This window comes from Pundamilia nyererei, unplaced genomic scaffold (assembly GCF_000239375.1).
Source record: "Pundamilia nyererei isolate P.nyererei 1_Seehausen unplaced genomic scaffold, PunNye1.0 scaffold00253, whole genome shotgun sequence".
Taxonomy (NCBI): domain Eukaryota; kingdom Metazoa; phylum Chordata; class Actinopteri; order Cichliformes; family Cichlidae; genus Pundamilia; species Pundamilia nyererei.
This window is the reverse complement of record NW_005187654.1, coordinates 201590-221003: the sequence shown is the minus strand read 5'-3', so window position 1 is coordinate 221003 and position 19414 is coordinate 201590. Positions and strand designations below refer to the sequence as shown.

At 41.2% G+C, this 19414-nt stretch overlaps 2 protein-coding genes across 5 annotated transcripts in view; one reads left to right on the top strand and one right to left on the bottom strand.

Annotated features, from left to right (window-relative positions):
* Positions 1-1202: 1202 nt before the first annotated feature.
* On the bottom strand, positions 1203-6589 carry socs3b (suppressor of cytokine signaling 3b). 4 transcript variants are annotated; one of them, XM_005749682.1, is made up of 3 exons: positions 6483-6589; positions 3995-4346; positions 1203-3886 (listed from the first exon to the last, which is right to left on the bottom strand). In XM_005749682.1, the coding sequence occupies exons 2-3, from the start codon at positions 4127-4129 to the stop codon at positions 3329-3331; spliced, it is 693 nt and encodes a 230-aa protein (XP_005749739.1). In that variant the 5' UTR covers positions 4130-4346; positions 6483-6589; the 3' UTR covers positions 1203-3328. The 4 variants fall into 4 exon arrangements, with proteins under 4 accessions (XP_005749739.1, XP_005749737.1, XP_005749738.1 ...); XM_005749680.2 differs by lacking the exon at positions 6483-6589 and adding an exon at positions 5137-5477; XM_005749681.1 differs by lacking the exon at positions 6483-6589 and adding an exon at positions 5285-5477.
* A 978-nt stretch (positions 6590-7567) lies between these two features.
* Positions 7568-19414, top strand: part of pgs1 (phosphatidylglycerophosphate synthase 1) — a 46206-nt gene continuing 34359 nt past the window's right edge. The window contains exons 1-2 of the mRNA XM_005749679.1: positions 7568-7738; positions 18750-18960. Of these exons, the coding sequence (XP_005749736.1) occupies positions 7623-7738; positions 18750-18960 (327 nt within the window). The 5' untranslated portion in view covers positions 7568-7622. The remainder of the gene's footprint in view (positions 7739-18749; positions 18961-19414) is intronic.

The following is a 19414-nucleotide window of genomic DNA, read 5'->3' as shown; positions in this document are numbered from 1 at the left end:
GAGAAAAAATAATGTTGGTTTTAACCTTTTGGACTTGACCAGAGTCGCTTTGCATGACTCATAGTTCACAATAATCCTCGTTTATCTTACACTGGGCTGTGGTGCAGTTCCTTTAAGCCACCTTTCAAACAAAAGGTTTGAACAGGAGAGCAGAAAAGAGCCTGAAGCCTTCAATTTTAGCTCACAAGGCTTAAATGTAGAAACTTTGACCATAATAAAATGAGGATCCACCATTTTTACAGCACATGTATGACATAAAAAAAGAAAAATCAGGAAAATCTCCCAGGTCCTCCTTATCTGATTTTAATATTCTCTCAGCATCTTTTATTTCTTGTTTTAAGCAATTATTTCCTCTTCAGGACTCCCCTACCTCACACACTCCCTCCTTCTGAAACACACATTAACACCAGGCAAGAGCCGTAAAAACTCAACTCAATTAAAGAGCCTCTTTCCTGGAAGCCAGCCTCAGACAGAGCACAAGGTATGCAGGGAATGGGAACCATATCTGTGTGTGTGTGTTCGGGGAAATGAGGGGGGGGGGGTAGAAATGAAGAAACTCACCTCCTGCTTAATTTTACCAACAGGCGCAATCTAGCTTGACCAACCACTTACGCACACACACACACTGCTTTGGCTGCGCACTAAAAGACAAAAAAACTAAAACCACAGACGATCATAAATCTCCTCCACGTGGACCCTTTCACCTATTTGACCTCAAACACACACACATATCCATACACACTCCCTGGAGGACACCATCCTCTTTCAGCCCCTCAGGCAGGATGTATAAAACCCCACTGCATTCCTTTCCAGTTAGGTCCAGCCCAAAGTGAGCTCTCCACACAGTGACTGCTGTGTCAAAGTGTGCATGCATGACGTTGACCTAAACCCTCTCCTTCTGGGAAACCCTTTGTTACTGTGCCATGTGCACATCAGCTGTGCCCTCCCTCCATCCTTTCCTTCCATCCTTCCCTATACGTTCTCCAATCCCTGTGGAAGTTATCCACAATCCTCTGGCAAAGAAACGGAGAAGCGTGGATCGGAGCAATTTTAACCCGGTGATGAATGTGCGTCCTCCTCGTGTGCTGCTGCTCACTCTTTTTTAAAGTGTGCCGACTGAATAAACACTGCTTTGTTTAACTAGGAAATCCCAATTGTAAGTAAATAGTCTTGCTGTGAGGCCAGGAATTGCTGAAATAAAAACCATTTTACAATTTATTAGAGTAAATTAAAAGTGTGTGCAGTCAATATTGAATTGGTGGAAGTTCAAAAGAAGAAAAACAAAACAAAACAGTAAATTGAGACACAAGGCAAATGCATTGACTTTTGTAAAAATAGTGCTTTTTAATATAAATTATTGAAATATTTTAGAAATATAAATATGTGCAACGTTCCTTTTCATTTATTTCTGTAATGCTTTGTCATTTCAGGTATTACAGCTTGTATTGCCAGACTAGTGGCCAGCCTGTTGCGAGAGTCTTTATAAAAGACAATATGATTCACATACACGTGGTCCACCGGTGCAACACATGTTTAAAAAAAAGAAAAAGAAGAAAGAGTTGGTGTTGATGTGACCCAGATTTGACCAAAAAAAAAAAAGTGTGCCGCCCTCGCCTCGAGTGGCCATGTGAGCTCAAACAGACAAAAACATAAAAGGCTGCCACTCCAATATGGATCACAGGTACGGGTCAAACAGCAAAAGCACTTCCTTTTTTTCTTTTTTTGATCAAATCTAAGTTTTGAATTCTGGTTTACAAAAGGCTGTTTTCTATTCTTTTTTAAGAATCACTTGAGGGAAAAGTGTAGTGTATCCTTAACATTCAGACAAGTCCAACTGTTCACTTCTCCTCCTCCAGAGGTTATGATGGAAAAGTAGACAAAAAAGTAAAAAATACAAATCCTTTCTGAAGTTACAGGAGAAGGCAGACAGATATTCAAACACACTGGGGCATTTTAACAAATAGAAATGAGCCGGAGATGATAATCTAAGACAGAAATAAGACTCAGCTAAAATCTTTTTCCCCCTCACACGGGGCAGTTATATTTACAGGAGCGGCGTCCTGTTGTGCTCTATCATTTCCTCTTATCGGAGTTTTTGTTTAGCTGTATACCAGTATGTCTCCTCCCACCTTTCTCCCCCAAGTCTACCCCTCCTTTTCAGTTTCCTTCTCCCAATCCCACTCCTCCCTCTGCTTTAAAATCCTCGCCCTCTCCGCATCTTTGGGATCATCACCATTATCATCATTCCCCCAAGGAGCTTTACAGTGTCGCTGACATTTTTCCAGCCAGTCGGGATAAAAATAAGGTCTGCTGTTTTGTTTGGTCCCATGCCAGGGCTTTTGTCCCGGTAAAAAAGCTTTTGTCTCGGCAAGAGCGGCCTGTTTTCTGTCACTGTCAAAGCATACATGCATCTCTGAAACAAAAAGGCAGGGGGAGGGGGGCTGGGCAGTCAAATGGTTATGGATCAGGAACAAGGAACACATAGGAGAAGAAAATGCTTAGTAATTATTTTTTTAACCTCCCCCCATCCCCCAAAACTCCCATGCTAACAAAACCTTCATGTGGTCTATACCTGTGCGTGTGTTTGAGGGTGTGGGTGTGTGTTTGCATATGTGGAGCTAGAGTGCATGACCGTCCCACTCCCCCTCTATGAGGCAACACTTGCGGGAAGCAGCAATGGAAATGTGTGCACCACCACAACACAAACACACTCACACACACACTCACGCTCACACTCAGACAAACAAATCCTGTGCGTTCTCTGTACAGGGCCCCCCTCGTTTGGACTTTGCCTTTTCTCTGAAACCCCCCACCCCCCACTCTCTCTACCCACTGCCGTTTGTCTGTCCAGTTGTAAATGTCACGCAGACAGCAGCAGCTTTGAAGCACATTAAACCCACCAAAATATCACTGGTGGTGCATTGATCATGCCTTTCGCTGCCATCGTTAATATCGACCAGTCAGGTTAATCTTCTACGAGGCACTGCTCTGCGTCTCAGTCATAGGAAACGTTGACCTTTGACCTCAGGCTTCATCTGCCACTCACTTGAGTGGTCAGTGTTTTTGTTTTTTTGTGTTTTTGCAAGGCAGGACGGACGAGGTAATCGTCGGTTACCCAAATCACACTCCTCATCCCCAGAAGGTCAGCGGGTGACCCAGAGTAGATCAGTGATCAGCTGATTCTGGAAAACTGACCTCATGTTAGCACTTAAGGCTCAGTCTGGTCAGTTTATGTCCACACAGACAATCTCGCATTCACCGAGAGCTGGTCCGTGCTGTAATCCTGGCACTTGGTCCATGCAGTAGAACCTGTCGCAGTTCCTGTCAGTCATATAGGAGCATCATACTCCTCCAGGTAGTCTCTAAGTGTGTCCGGGAGCTGCTCAGTCCGCTCAGACGCCCCCAAGCCCTGATTGTTCAGCGTCCTCCTGCACATGTGCTGCAGGCTGGAGAGACAAGTCGAGAGGGGTCGACGCAATTCCAGTGGGATTTTCTCCCCACCGGTATGGATCAGATAAACATTGTGTGCCTTTGTTTTTGTCTCTCCTGGATTGTCCCCACTCGCCCGTTCCTTGGTCCCTTCAGTATCTTGCCCCTTCCCCATGTAGTGCGCTATGAGTTTCAGCACACAGTCAAATTGCGGGAGCTCCTGGGTATTTTGGGGGTCTGGCTGTAGGAAGAAGCCTCCTCCCTCACTGTGGATTCGCAGATTCTTGGTTCCCTTAGTTGTTTGGACAGAGAGTGTGAAGAAGTGGTGGTGGTCTGAGGAGTCACGGACCAGGAAAGTGCCAGGGGGTTGAGAGCGTAGCAGGGAGCTGGCTTCCCGGCCTCCGACAGCTCCCCAGTAAAAGCCACTCTGCTGAAGCTTATGCAGTGCACGCATCACCTGAAACGGGTAAAAAAAAAAAAAAAGCCATGGTGAATTTCCAAGAATGCCAAAGAAACCACACACACAAAACGTAATAGTTTAGCTAACTCCTCAGATGTGACTGACCTGCTGGTAGTGTTCATGCGAGCTGAAGGGCTTGAAATGATGCGGGGTAAAGTTCGACCCCTGAACCCTGCCCTCTGGAGAGGTGACGCTGCTCATGGCAAGGGGGTTGTGTCCTGCAAAGGTTACCATGGCCATGCCATGGCCCCCTGCCTCTCCCTGCTGATCGAGAGGCAGGGGGCCCAGAAAAGGAGTGCGGGATTGGACAGGTGGAAGAGAGTCGGCAGCAGAGCGAGAGGGGAGACGAGGGGGGGAGCGGGGTGAGGATGGCGGGGTCACACACCGGGTCCAGGGCCCCGGGGAAGAGGAGTCTGATGCATCCAGAGAGGGGCTGGTAGAGAGCACCTATACACAGCTGGAGGGAGACAGTGAGCAAAGATTAAGCACTTCCAGCTATATATAACCTCATCTTGGCTTGCAAATATAGAGCCATAGAGCCTCATTTGAATTTCACTCCTGCATAGGCAGTGAGAAATAAATGGCCACTGTGCCACACTGAAGCTCTCAGTTTACCCCCATAAAAATGTAGTTATGGCGACTGTAACAAATGCATATGGCATGAGCGGGCAGCGAGCAGGCAGGTTATATTTAGTTTAAATGAATGCACTGCTTACTCGTGCTGCTGCACCGTGCAGCCAGACAGCAACTGGATCCTGATTGCTTTCAATTGTCTTCGATCGGGCGCACCGCAACAAGGGATTTCTGAATCGGGGTCACTGTGAAAGAGTCCAGCCAGCGCAATTTTTTTCTTCTATTAACCCCCTCCCTTTCTCTTTGCTAAATAGCTGTATTCCTGCTCGGAGGCCCCGTTCTCCGGTTTCACGATGACTGAAAAGGTGTCCCGTCTGGTTCTGGTTTCCCGAGATACCCTGCAGGCTCTACGGGAATTGGAAGTCGGCTTCACCGGACAGTGCAGGCGCCATAGCGACTCAGAACTGCTACGGAGCCACTGGCGTTAAACTCGGTCCACTACTGATGATACTGCGAACCCCCCGAGCATTAACACTTTTAGGACCGTCTTCAGCGAGAGCCCGAGCTGCTAAATAAAACCACAGCGCTTTAAAGTGCCCCATACCTCAGTTTTCTGTCATTTTGCCTACTTTAAGACGATGACCAGCGAACCGCTTTTAAATGTTTTAACTTACCTTGTGGATACACTCAGCCCAGCGCCGCAGCCGCTCGTCGCCAAAAGAAAAGATACGCAAACTACCCGAAAGTAGTGCTTGAAAAAATATTAACTCAGGCATTAAAATCCATAAAAAAGTATCCAAAAGAGCGTGTGGGTTTCCTTACCGAGCAGAGGAATGTGTCGGCAGCGGTATCTGCCGGAGAACTCCCCGTGTGTGTGTGTTGGGGGAGGAGGGGAGGGGAGGAGGTTTACTGGAGGTTGTTTCCAGTGAGTAAAGCCGATGTTCGTAAAGCTCCGCCCCCCTCCGTTCAGAGGTTCTTCCAGTAAACACACGAACGCACGCTCACGCACGCAAAAGAACACACGCGCGGGCTCGCGCCCGCTCTTGGCGGATCGCCAATAAATAATCAGCGTGACCTTTACCGGGCTGTTTCCTGGTACTGCTGCTGGATTCCCTTCTCGACAAGGTGAAAAAGTTAAAAGCTCCACATATGGCACAATATAAAACCGCAGCTATGGCTCATGTTTTAGAGACATACTCCACATATTCTCGCTATAATAACTAACCATAATATGCTTGTACATGCACTGCAGGACCCTTCTTTTTTTCTGCATTCATCTAACACTCAGATCTGCCGTTAAAGCATTAAAAATCCTCAGCTCCATATAAAATAATGCATCCAAGTGTTGATCTATGTAGAAATCAGCATTTCCCCCGAAAATATGGGTTATGTAAACATATTCACACCCGTAGAAGACATTTAGTTCTTTCTCCCTAAAGGAAAATCAGCAGGATTGTAATAAAAATCTTATTTACTTTTTTTTTGTTTTTAGCAGGGTTACTTTTACTGATGCAGAAGATTGCCAGGATTACCAGGAAAATGCACAGACTTATGTTAAAGACTTAAACAAAAAAATATCTTAATGTATGCAAATATTATTCTTAGTTTTAATACATATCAGGTCTCAGTAATCCCAGATAGGTAAGAGAAGTATTATTATTTTGTTATTTTTAAAAAAGCACCCCTAAATTTGTATCTAGGTGAAAAGTTGTCATAATGCTGTGAATTAAAGTACTCGTATCTATTCAATATTTAATCTGCTGAGGTTGAGTAAAGACTCAAGTATTTTAAAACTGTACCGCAGTGAATGTTACTCTACTATTTATTAAATTTGCTGTAGTTTGTTTGGACACACACAGAATACAAAAGCACATGTGCACAAATTAAGAAAAAAAGCACAGGTAGAATTTTTTTTTAGGTGTTTCACTGAAATAATCAAGTAACCTACTTTCAAGGTTTATGTCTATTTCCTTGTGCTGTTACAAATCTCTCTGCTGAGTTTCTATAAACAAAGCCTTACCTTAAGGTCAGATATTTTCAAGCTATTCAGCATCAACATGGGCTGTCATTGCATTCTCCCTTCTCTTTCTTAACAGCATGAAGGATAAATAGCATCTGACCTACAACAAACTGGCTTATGTTTAAAGATAGGGGTCCCTCAGTCCGCTGTGTCGTGTACGTGTCAGGAAACATCTGACTTACTGCAAATGCTCTTGAGCAACAGCCTACAGTGTTGCTTGAGCATGCAAATGCCCTATATGTAATGAAAGGTTGAAAGAGTGACTCGTTTTAAATTAAGAGCCAAATCTGTAACTTTAGAGGAGAAAAAGGTTTAAATTTACTCTGAAAAATAGTGAGAATCAATTACAAATGCTATGATTACTGGTCTTTCTTGCTAATATTTTCATTAACAATCCAAGAACAAACATAGGCTGTAAGGCCATAAAAGATATCAACTCATATTTAAAGTGTTTTGAAATCAATAAAGCAGTAAAGTTAGATAGTAGTCCTGATTGTTCTCCATATCATTCTACTGAAACGTACTGCTGCGAGTATTGTTGTTATAAGACAGCAGTAATGAAGATTCTCACGTGCTATGAGCCTTCCAAATATAAACACATACACACACATTTATCAGTCGGCTGAAACAATGCACGTCATGCATTGCATGACTGAAAATCTTCAAGGCACACCTTTAACAGGTAACTGAACAGGAAGATGTGTTACCAAAAATATATCTTTAAGCTTTTCTGTGGTCACATATGTCTTTTTTAAAGAGTGCCTTGGTGGTTAATTTAAAAATGGAGCATAAATAATTTGCAGGTCATTAAAAGACACTTAAAATCACCCCCAAAATCACAGAAAAACAGATCCCAAACCAGCGATATTTAATTTATTTAATTAAAAGAAAAGCACCTTACCTATTACAGTAGGGTCTTATTATTGTAAGGTCTTTACCTTTCAGTTTAAAGCGCCTTCAGGCAAATGTTGTTGTGCTTTGAAGCAATACAAATAAAACTGAATTGAACTGAATTGAAGTTGCTTGGCACGGTTTGAGCTGTCACTACAATCTTGTGTACTGCACAGTGTAGAAAGCGTCTGTGTATGTGAACTGAGAGGGGTGTCTATAAAGTTTTTTCAAACTCGCAGTGCTGCAGCAATGGCGGCTCCCATGTCCTGGAGGAGGCTGGTGTACTCCGTGTACTCACCGGCCATAGCTGGGGTTTTTACCCGGATATCTGACCGGGTGTTCCGTGCACGGGACCGGCGAGGAGGGTAAGACACACGAGGACAAAAGTGCGCTTTTTCTGCCGCTGTAGTGTTACTTCTCTTAGCGCCTTTCTCACCTCTAGCTTGCCTTGCTAGTGTAGCTCTTGCTAATGCACCCATCATCGGACACGAATATTTTGACCCTCTGTTTTCACGAAGTCTTAAAATCCTTTATACGTGAACATGTCTGGCCACCAACCCCGACTTATTTCGAGTGAAAATAACACGTTTACAGCAAACGATAACCATAGTTAGAGTCACATTTAGCGCATCAATATCCAGTAATGAACTTCACGAGACTGGCCAACCATATGGGGAAGTTTTCATAACTGACACGCAGTGCACCATGGGAATGAATAAGAAACCAGCTATGTTTTATTTGTTTTTTTTATTTTGGAAATAGCAGTTGAACTTATGATGTAATAATGATAGTCTTTCGGCCTTAGGGGTTGCCACAGCGGATCATTTCCCTTCATCTCACCCTATCTTTAGCATCGACCTCCAGCCCAGCTTTGTCTCCCTGTCTTCACACTGCTCAATCCGAGCTGTCCGTCGGATATACTAATTTCTAATCTTGTCCATCATGGTCAGTGCCAGCTCGGCCTCTTGTCGTCGTCTTTTTTCCTTTTTTTTTTGGTCAGTGCCACAGTCTTCAAACCACACATCACAGCAGGTCTCACTACCACCTTCTAATCCTTCCCTTTCACTCTTACTGCTATCCTCCTCAAAAATCACCCCAGGCAATCGTCTCCACCTGCTGCACCTGTCTCATGCACTGACTGTTGCTTTGGATGGTTGACCAACTCATCCACCTTTACCACCTCTACTCCTTGCATCTTCACCTTTCCATCTGTCTCCAACTCTCGAGACACTCTGTCCCCCAGCTGTTCCCTGCTCTCCCTGCATCTCAACATGTTTTGAAGTTCTCCAGAGGCCTGGTAATGAACTCATGTGATTCGGGTGTGTTGACCCAGGGTGAGATTTGAAACCTGCAAGGACACCGGCCCTCGTGGACTGGGATTGGGGACCCCAGCTTTAAAGGCTCTGAGCTTTGTGATGAAGTAGAACTAGCTAGTTAGATTTGGGAGTAACAAGACACAGCAAATTATGTCCTCAAAATCCAGTAAGATAAAGTTATCTCGCTTCAGTTATTTTTGCTGTAAAATAAGCTTGTAAAGCATATGAACATTGTCACTAAAACCTGTCATAAATGTTGGCATGAGAGAGTCTGCTATCAGTGTGCGATTGAATGGGGTCTACTTGGTAATTACATGCAATCTGCTTTTGATAATAGAAAAATAAATGGCAGTTGTTTATAAACCTTCAATAATCTGTCAGAATAACTGCAGTTAGTTACACTGCAACTGTTTGCAGACAGTTGCGTCCGATCGGGCGACCTGTGCAAGTGATCATGAGTGCACAACGTCCTCAAACTCTGGGCAACCATTAGTCACCAAGAGTTGCAATTAGTCGATTGCTGGATAGTTTTTCGGTTCAGTTCATTTAAGTTTCCTTGGCTAATGTTATTGCAGTTAGCAATAACGTTAGCCCTCTAATAAAATAAGTATATCTAGTGTGCCTGTAGTGACACAATATTTCCACACGGAATATTGCAATATTATGTTGTCTTTTTCTTTTTTCTTTTTTGGCACCCACCACTGCTGCTCTTCTCTGTCTTGTTTAGAGCCTCTGTGTTGGGCTTCCAGTTCAGCTTGTTATTGATGTGGAAACCCGGGCGCACAGGTACTCCTCCACCACATCAACAGGATAGACAGGAGTTGTATAGCCGTACTCATCCTTCAGTAGTCTATGTGATTTTATTCACATTCAGAAGCAGATGATTCCTCCCAGAATACTCCACAAAATAATATCCTAGTGTTCTGTGCTCCCACTCTCTCCCATTATTAATAACATAGTATATTGAGTTTTACTGAAAAGCCTGAGGTGTACAAGGCAATGTGAAAAAGCACAATTCCCTGTGGAGCTCCAGTATGGCACTTCAACAAATCATAAAGTCTCAGATACTGCAGACTGTGTGTCAGGTAGTATGCAATCCATGAGATGGTGGACATGATTACTTACATTTCCTGTAGCTTCTCTCTCAGCCGCAGTGGATGGATCATGTTAAATGGACTTGAGAAATCCGTCTAGATAGTAACCATGCAGCCGTTACTATCTAGATCAGAGGTCGGCAACCCACGGCTCACACGCCCTTCTGCGTCACATGCTAGTACAGAGGGTGAAGCACTGTTTTCACCTGTGGTGTTAGGTTAACTAAGACAAGCTTTGGCTGTGCTGTGGTTGTTTTGTAACGTTGCGTGTGACTAATACTAAACTACTACACCTTTCTGACAACCACCTTCACTCCAGTCTTGTTGTGTGACAGCTAGCACACAGCTGCAACTAAACTCAAGCAGCTGTTGGGGTCTATTCAAATCAACACGTGGAGTGACACGCCTGAGTCGTCTTTAGACTTCAGAAAAAAAGAGCTTTTCACTTCAGTCATTTTTCACTTGACAGAACAGGAAAAGCTGAGAAATTAAAAACAACTGTATTCCCTGTAAGGGAGGTAAACAGGTTTTAGGGTGTCCCAGCAGTCATTCATGTTGACTTAGTGGCTTATAAATAGTCTTTGAGGGATGGTTTCAAAAGAAGATAAAAAAGAAAATTGTACCATGTGAAGAATTCAGCCTGATTACTTGGCTGTCATCTTCGTGACGTAAGACATTGACTGAAAAAGTTGGGGACTTTCTTCTTTCCATCCTGCTATGATGAGCAGCTTGCCTGTGTACAGTTTTTAGAATAAATCTCTGGATCTGCAGGATTCTCATGGGGAAGACGATTGCGTGGCGTATTTGTCACTCTTGTGTACATTATACTGTTCGATTAAATGTGTAAGTGCATTTAAACACCAGATCTATAAGTGCACTTATAGATGCTGCTTGCTTGGCATGCTTAAACTCCACAGCTTACAGATACAGATACCCAGCTAAGTGCTACAGGGCACCTGTCTATCACAGCCATGCCTTTAACTTTAAGCCTTAAAATGATACAGCTGTACAGTGATATGAAGGAGTAACTACAACCCCCCAAATCATCTTTTGTGCCAGGCTTTAAACTTATTGTTGTGACTGAAGTTAGAAAATTAGAGCAACTTCTCTGCTGGTTTCATTTTTTTTTTAACCCTGAAGGTTTACAACTTGGTGTAGACATTAATTACTTTTTTTTTGGTGTGAACTGTAGTTCCTGGGTCGAGTCTGCTTCCCAGAAGGAAATAGTTTGTGGAATTTAAAAACGAACATTCCATAGTATATTGCTTTCATGCTTTCTTGGCAGCAGTTTGGGAATGGCTCTTTTATAAATGCTAGAACTTTGGACTTTGTGCACACATGCTGTAACAAGTCCCTAGTATTATAACCAAAACATAGATGGGCTCATTTTTTATTCTTCTACTGGAGTGGCTTTACTTGATTTACAGTTTAAAAAAATAAAAAAAATCTCTATTTATCCTATCTGGGTCTGGGTGCTAAATCTCAGTTTATCCTCTGTTTAAAACGAGCCATTTCAGCACGTATACTTTTAGGGTCAGAGCCTTTCTTCTGATTGGCTGCCCTTCACAAACACAAGGTTTGACAAGAGGGGTGGAGCTCTGTATTCACACAGAGTTGTGTACCTGAGAGATGTTTCTCGCTGTGGTGCAATACAGCGTTAAAAGTAGAAAATAACAAGTGCTTAGGGCATTCTGAAGCCTTCTTGAGACTTTTTCATTCACAGGGATACTCTGACTTCATTATTTGAAACGTTTGGCATGTTCAACATTTTTAGGGATTCTTGAGGACCTACAGGTTATGGTTAAATTTGAATTCTTTTCTTTTTTTTTCAGGACTTATCACTTTTGATAATCGCAAGCGTTAAAGCTGGCGATGTGACTGACTTTGACAGGTGTGCCAACAGTGGCAGCTGTCTGCTTGCATCTTTAGTAAGAAGCTTTACCCATGCATCAACTGGACCTCCGCCAAGTTTATGGTGTTGGTGCATTTTGTAAATAAATTTGTGCTTCAGTTTCACTTGGATGTGACGAGGATCTGGCTGTGAAACCGCGTGCTCATTGGCTAAGCATTTATCAAAGCACTTCAGTGTTGGCTTCACTGTTGTGATGTGGAATCCGTGTCTGTCTTCTATACTGTCAAAGTTGTTGAATTCATCTTGCTGGTATCTTACAACCTCTCGACCAGTGGTGTCAAACATAAGACCTGGGGGCCAGTAAGGACTTCAATCTGCCCCACTGGACAGCTTTAGAAAATGTCAAGTAGAGCATAGATTTTGAAGTTTTTACTGCATTTTCATACGTTTTACAGCTTTTCCTACCGATAAACATGTCACCCACGGCCGTTAATACTACAGCAAAGTAATTAAGTAATAGATAAACATTTAAATGACCGAAAAGTTCCTTTTTTGACTATTGACTATAGAAATGTCTGGTTTTTTAAAATTTTTTAATTTTTTATTTTTTTTAAAAGGGTCCACATAAACATATCTGTGAATAAATCAGTTTTGTAATTATAGGAGAATCTGGAAAATGATCTACCAGGACCTTTTCTCTAATTTTACAAATCTTCGTTAACCACAGCAGCATTTCTTTATCATGTAGAAAAAAAGAGCTGTGCTATTGACATCGCACTTCTTTTTCTTATATCGAATGTGTGTAGTTACACTTACAGAAAGGGGATTTTCACTGGTCCGACCCACTTAAGAAGTGGGCTGTATGTGGCCCATGATGTGAAATGAGTTTGACACCCCTGCTCTAGACCAGGTTTAAGATATGGAGCCCAAAATCCATGAGTGACATCATAGTGGCTATGTCCATCTTATACTGTCAACTGTGGTTGGTCATTCCACCACGTCCCATTTACGCTAAGTTGGATTAGTATCTGTGGTATCAGTGCTCGGAGCTCTTCGTCTTACTCATCTCTTCACCTTTCAGTACGTTTAGTGTTTTGGCTTCTGCAAGTTCTGGATTTACATCTTACGAGGTCTAAAATATAACAAGTAGCATTTCCTGTTTGCTAAATGAATAGGCTGTGGATCAGTTGACAAGAATGAGGATGTAAGTCCTTTAAAATTACAAGGACTTTTAAGTCACATGCTTTAAATCAAATCAGATGCGGTGCATACACATGACGAACTGAACAGCTCCTCTGTTCATTGAAGTCAACAGCTAAAGCCTTGCATTGCTAGCATAGCCTCTAATTGTGTTAAATCAAAGGGAGTTAACTCCATCGTTTGTTTGCTTGTTTTAATCAATTTTAAATCATGCTTTTTATTTGTTTTTGTTTCTAATGTCTCTGTAAAGCACTTTGAATCACCTTGTTGTTGAATTGTGCTATACAAATAAACTTGCCTTGCCTATAGTCATCAGATGGCTTATGTAATTCTTTTATTTAGAAGACATGCGGTGATTATATGCCCCTCCTATGTCTGCCCTTTAAAATAAATCGACTTTGACTTTGTTTTATTTTATTTTTGTGGACTTTTATGTCCCCCTAACATGAGTTGAAAGCTGATATTTTTATATGGCGCTGTTGGAACATTAATTGTAAAGTGTGATCTTTATTTCCTCTGTCACACCATTCTGTCTTTTTACAACTTACAGAAAACTGTCAAGGCTTCCTGTCAGCTGAGTCACACAACAGAGCTGAATCACTGAGCTTGATGTGCTCTGTTTGATAACGTTCGTAATTTGCACCGCTGTAAAAGGAGAGAGATAATTTGGAGTAAGATGAGTAGAAATGAGGAAGTTATGTTTCTTGATGTTTTTTTTATCACCTTTTGTGTGTTTATGATTAGACTCTGTGTGACTGTGATGTGACTCTGTAGCTTTTATTGATTATTATTTATTTACATAAAGTCAAATGCCAAAAGCAAGACCGTGTATTTGTATTCTGGTTAATATAAGGTTGTAAACAATGTAAAGGAATGCCAGGACTTCTGACAATTAGCTGATAAGAGTTGCGAGCATGCCTGAGGTTAACACTCCACCCTGTAATTCTTTTAATGTGGTTGCATTGTCAGACTGCATGCTTGTGTGAGAAGCACAAAAGAGCCGCATCTTTGGGATGAATGTAGGATGCAGACAAAAGAAAAAAGCACATGAAGGGTTACATCTTCCCACAGATCCGTGCTCCTGAATACAACTCTTATTTGAGCAGCCATGAATTATTTTCCGTCATACTCAATATTTTCATCAGATAAGCATCTGACATTTTTCACATGTTTTACGGGTTTTCTCAGATTTTTATCAACAGTCAGTGATTCATTAGGAAAAAAACAATCTTGTTTTTCATTTACAAAAAATCAGACTACTAAGGGTTGTAAAGGGCTTTACAGTCAATCCTGAAATTTAGCTTTGATTAGTCATGTTTGACTGATTTGTTCCTAAATTGAGCTATTTTTAGACACAGTCGTTCACAGAGTGGCCTTTGAGTACCTCTCAAAGACTCTGCCTCCTTTAAAAAAATTTTTTTTTATACACAGTCGTGTTACTAATTTACCAGATTAGATGGTTGATATTGCATGTACTTTCAGTTATGCCAAACATCATAACAATAACTTTTTTTTAACTTACTTTTATTCATCCATAAAATATATTACCAAATGTAAATAAGTGCAAAGTGTACAGTCAGAAAACTTATTTGAACCCCTGCTGATTTTGTAAGTTTGCCCACTAACAAAAGAAAGTTCAGTCTATAATTTCAATGGTAGGTTTATTGAACAGTGAGACAAAGAACAAAAACAAAAAAATCCATAAAAATGCATTTCAAAAAAGTTATAAATGAATTTTATTTCCATGAAGGAAATAAGCATTTGCTCCCCTATCAGTGAGGAAGATTTCTGGCTCCCAGGTGTATTTTATACAGGTAACGAGCTGGCAGCCTTCTTAACTTGTTACCTGTGTAAAAGACAACGGTGCGTAGAAGAAACAAATTTCTCCAGATTTAAAACTGTACCATGGCCAAGACCAAAGAGCTTTCCAAGGATGTCTGGGACAAGATTGTGCACAAGGCTGGAATGGGCTAGAAGACCATCGCCAAGCAGCTGGGTGAGATAGTGACAATAGTTGGTGTGATTAATGGCAAATGGAAGAACCATAGAATAACTGCCAAGCTTCCTAGGTCTGGAGCTCCACGCAAAATCTCACCTCATGGAGTTTCAATGATAATGAGAACAGTGTGAAACCAGAAGGAGAACAACTCTGGAGGAACTTGTGAGTGATCTAAAGGCAGCTGAGACTGAAGTCACCTAGAAAAGAGTTGGTAAAGCAGTTGGTAACTGCAGTGCCTGCAAGGTCCCTCTGCTCAACAAAACATTTGTTTTATTGAAAAATCTTTGAAAACAATAAAAAAAAGCAGATCATGATAGCTGAGGGTTTGACTCATAACCGATGATAAATTATAAACTATTGCAGACTCAGAAGATGCCACACATGAGTAGTCATTCCTGCTGCACTTATTTGAAGTCCACAAAATCTGATGATGAATTTTACAGCACTGAGACCCAAGTGGACCCAAATGAAAACGATAGCACCTGTTTAAGGCTATGTTCACACTGCAGGCGAAAGCGCATCAAATCCGATTTTTTTTTTTTTTTTGACCCTATGCGACCTATATCCGATCATGGTATGACAGTGTGAACGGCACAAATCCAATGTTTTCAAGTCCAAAGTCTTTATATTAAGGGCCATCAGTCAAACAATGTTGTGTGTTCTGGGTCTAAACAGAGCGCGTTGTGTGCGACGTCTTCTTTTGTGCATGCGGGCCGCTTTGAGCGTTCACACTAGAGCGCGTTTGCTGTCGCATTTTATTTGTAGTGTGAACAAGCAGACAAAAAAAATCGGATTTGATCAAAAAATCTGAATTGAGCATTAAGACCTGCAGTGTGAACGTAGCCTAAGACTTCAGAGGGTGAAGCAGATTTCCTTGAACTGGAATTTGCACTCAGCTGATTAAATGGAATAAACAAATGTGAAATGAACTCGTCATTCCCCAGCCTGGCTGGAAGCAAATCTGGACTCTGATGAAGTAGCAAAAGTATAGAAAAGGGATTTTGAGATGAAATGCAAACCAGTATGTATGGCACAATCGTTGTAAGTCCTGGATCCACCAGGTGTGTTTTGACATTACACAAATTTTCCTGTGTGTTGTTCCAACCTTCTTGAAACAAGCTGCTGGCTTCAACTTCAAAATGAGCTCTAGTTTCCAAAAAACACCGACACTGATACGTTTCCTTTTGTGCCGGTTTCAAATGATTCTGCAACTGAAGTGAATTTGAGCCAAAACGTTTATTTTGACAAGCTGCAAGTTATACTTAAGTATATTCTCTGTTCATATATTCCACATTTTGATGCCATCACTACAAAAAAAATATTTTCTTGGCCCTGAGAATGTTTTAAAAACATTAAATTGTTTAAAAAATAATAATTTTGGCCTTAGAATTGTGGGAGGTGTCCACTGGAAAATAAAATGCTGATTGGTGACCCAGTTTAAATAATAAAGTAGCAGTCCTTCTTACTGACAGGTGTTTCTATGATCTCCTCTCCATATTTTATGGCCGTGAAAAAGGCTAACAGAAATAACTGTCTGTATAATGTGACAGAACCCAAAGACCCTTTCACAAAAGTGATGAAATCAGTGAAAAGTGATTTCAGCACTTCTCTGAAACGGATTAAAAATGTAACTTCTTGTGCTCTTTAATTAGACTTGACCTGGTGTACCTAATAAATGGGGACTTGGGCGTGCTCTGAGTACTTGTAGAAGTGAGTCTTACTACTCAGCAGCCACCTTCATAACAACTTTATGCACTTAATGAGCAATTATTTTGAAGCATTATGTAAATTATCTTTATTTCAAAGGCCACTGGGACATAATAACTCCATGTATAATATCATGAGTTAAACCTGATTTTTTTTAAAAAAGAAGAAATTTGCTGATTTTGGCTTAAAATAAGATTCTTTGTTAAACTTTTGCTCCCCTGGATCTTATAGTTGTACCGCCATCTGTGCTGCTGCAGAATTCTCTGCTAGATTTCAATTAATCATTTATCGAGTGCCATGTCCTCTCTTGTCTCCGGTGTAACATCCTGGTTATTCCTAATTCATAGGAAGTTTTACTCTAGTGTGTTTGTGTGCTTGTAAAAAGCTCTGACGTCATTGACACTTGAGATGCTGAAAGACGGCACAAAAAGACAATACCTCCAAAATGATTCTCTTCCTGTGATCGTCTCCACGAGTAATCTGGGCCACAACAAGTAGATTTTCCTTGAAATCCACATGTAAAGCTCGATTTTCTTACACACTTTTAAAGGGAAGAATGCAAATGGATTGACAAAACTTTTCTAGTGTTCCTGACTAGTCACTTGCTTTAGACTACAAAACATTACACTGAGATTAGCAATTTTAAAGCTTTTAATACAGATTGGGTTAAATAATTTTATAGCCTCGATGTTGACACCGTTCTGTAGCTTGATGGAAAATACATGCTGTGTAACTTTCATGATGATTTCAAAGTTCACCGTCATTCCTGGAAGCAGCAGCTTGCATAACAAGTCACCATAAGGTCCACCTTCAGAGGAAGAGTTTGATAAATGATTGAACGTTTCAGCTGCTGGATGAGATTGTTGCGTCAGCCACTTAACAATTCATCTTTAACTCATTTTGAAATATAACTTCCTCTGCAATTTTGGCAAGCAGAATTTATATTCACAGTGGTGAAGGTGTTTCTAAAATTTTGTACAACCCAAGTGAATAGTATTCAATTTGAGTACTTATTAAAACACAGATATATTTAGAGTAAATTAATTAATTTCGCTTTACTGGTTGATCCTTTCCCAACCTCAGTTAAGGTCACAAGCTCTGGGTAGTGAACTTAAGAGGTGAGGAGCTCACCTACTCCATCTCCAAGCATGAGCAGCTGATTAGCTTCAGCATCTGACTAGGATGCCTAGGTGTCTCTCACCCCAACTGATGGCCCCCGTGGAGGTTTCTTCCTGTTAAAAGGGATTTTTTCCTTCTCTTTGTCGCCAAAGTGCTTGGTCATAGGGGGTCATATGATTGTTGGGTTTTTCCTCTGTATGTATTATTGTAGGGTCTACCTTACAATATAAAGCCCGTTGAGGCGACTGTTGTGATTTGGTGCTGTACAAATAAAATTGAATTGAATTGAATTGAATTGAACTAGGTGGTGAGCTGTTTCAGTTATGTCCTACCAGGAGGAGGCCTTGGAGCAGACATGTTGAGGGATTACATCTCTTGGCTGGTTCGGGAACTTTGGTGTCCCTGCCCAAGAGTTGGAGAGGAAAGACTTGGCGTCTCTTCTTGGATGGATTATATTAATTATAAATCTGTATGTTATTTAATAATCAAATAATTGCTGTCTATCTGTAAAATGGCTGTCAGGTCAATAACATAATCCTTTGAAAGCGATGGAAAATTGTGTAGATTAAATGTTATGTTTAATATACTTTTATGGAAAACAAAATGGTGTCATGAGTCATGACAAAACTTCTTTACAAACTTTGTGTGATTTAGGTTCCCTACGTCACTACAGCTCTCATTATGACGTCATCTATTTAGTTATGGTAAAAAACATTACTGCAAATGCAGCCGCCTAATTACAAATCTTTGCTCGAGGGATTCTGCTATTGATGATCACCTGTAATACATAAATGTAATGGAATGTGGTGGAGTGTAAATGGGAGATGAGTTATTAATTATTGATAAGTTATTATTCGAGCCTTGAACTGCCAGCTGATCGAGGCACCAATTGAAATCATACAAGAGCTCTAAGCTGTTATGGAGCGTCTGTTCTTTGATAACTTGATTTTTATGCCTTTTTTATTTTTCAGTTTTAACCCGCCCCTGTGGGGTTGAAAGAAAATTGATCAGACTATTTTCTAGTTGCTTTGATTAGATCATTATCAACATGAAATGAGTTTCTTGCTCTACTTTCCGTGTTTCCTGCAGGTCTTCCGTGCTCCTTCTTGCCCCTCTTCTGGCTGAAACCGACCCAGCCCCTCATCGCGTCTCCAGGCCCACCAGCTCAGCCGGAGCCCAGCAAACAGAAGGTCTTTGCAGCCACTTCCGATGGATGGCAGAGCATGTACCAGCCTTCCGGGTGCCAGGCTCCCACATCCACATTCTGACGTCACCTGACCAATTCTACCAGGCAATGAAGGTCTGTCTCAGAGCATGTTAGCTGGTTTGACTTCACAGGATTTATTTTAAAAATGAGAACAAAGCTCTAGTCTGTTCAATATGAAACTTGATAGACGTGTGTTGACTTTTAATACATGTATCACTATGAAATTCCACAAGGTAACCAAGGAAGCGTTATTATCACAGTAGACTCTTCTCTGTGTACTCTGCTGCAGTGTCCACATTGCAGGTGACAATGATTAATTGTTCAAACATGTTTTAGTTGATGCTGACGAGAACTTGAGGAGGAAACTGGCATCCAGACATAATTTTTCTGGTATAAACAATCTGGAAAAACAAGGTACTTTTTAAACACTAAAATAAAAACTTGAGGTCACATGTTAATTCCCGTCTTAAGAAGATGATATCAGATTCACGTGTTCCCATAATGTGGTTTAAGTTTCAGTTCTAAATACCTCACATTCAATGTTCCC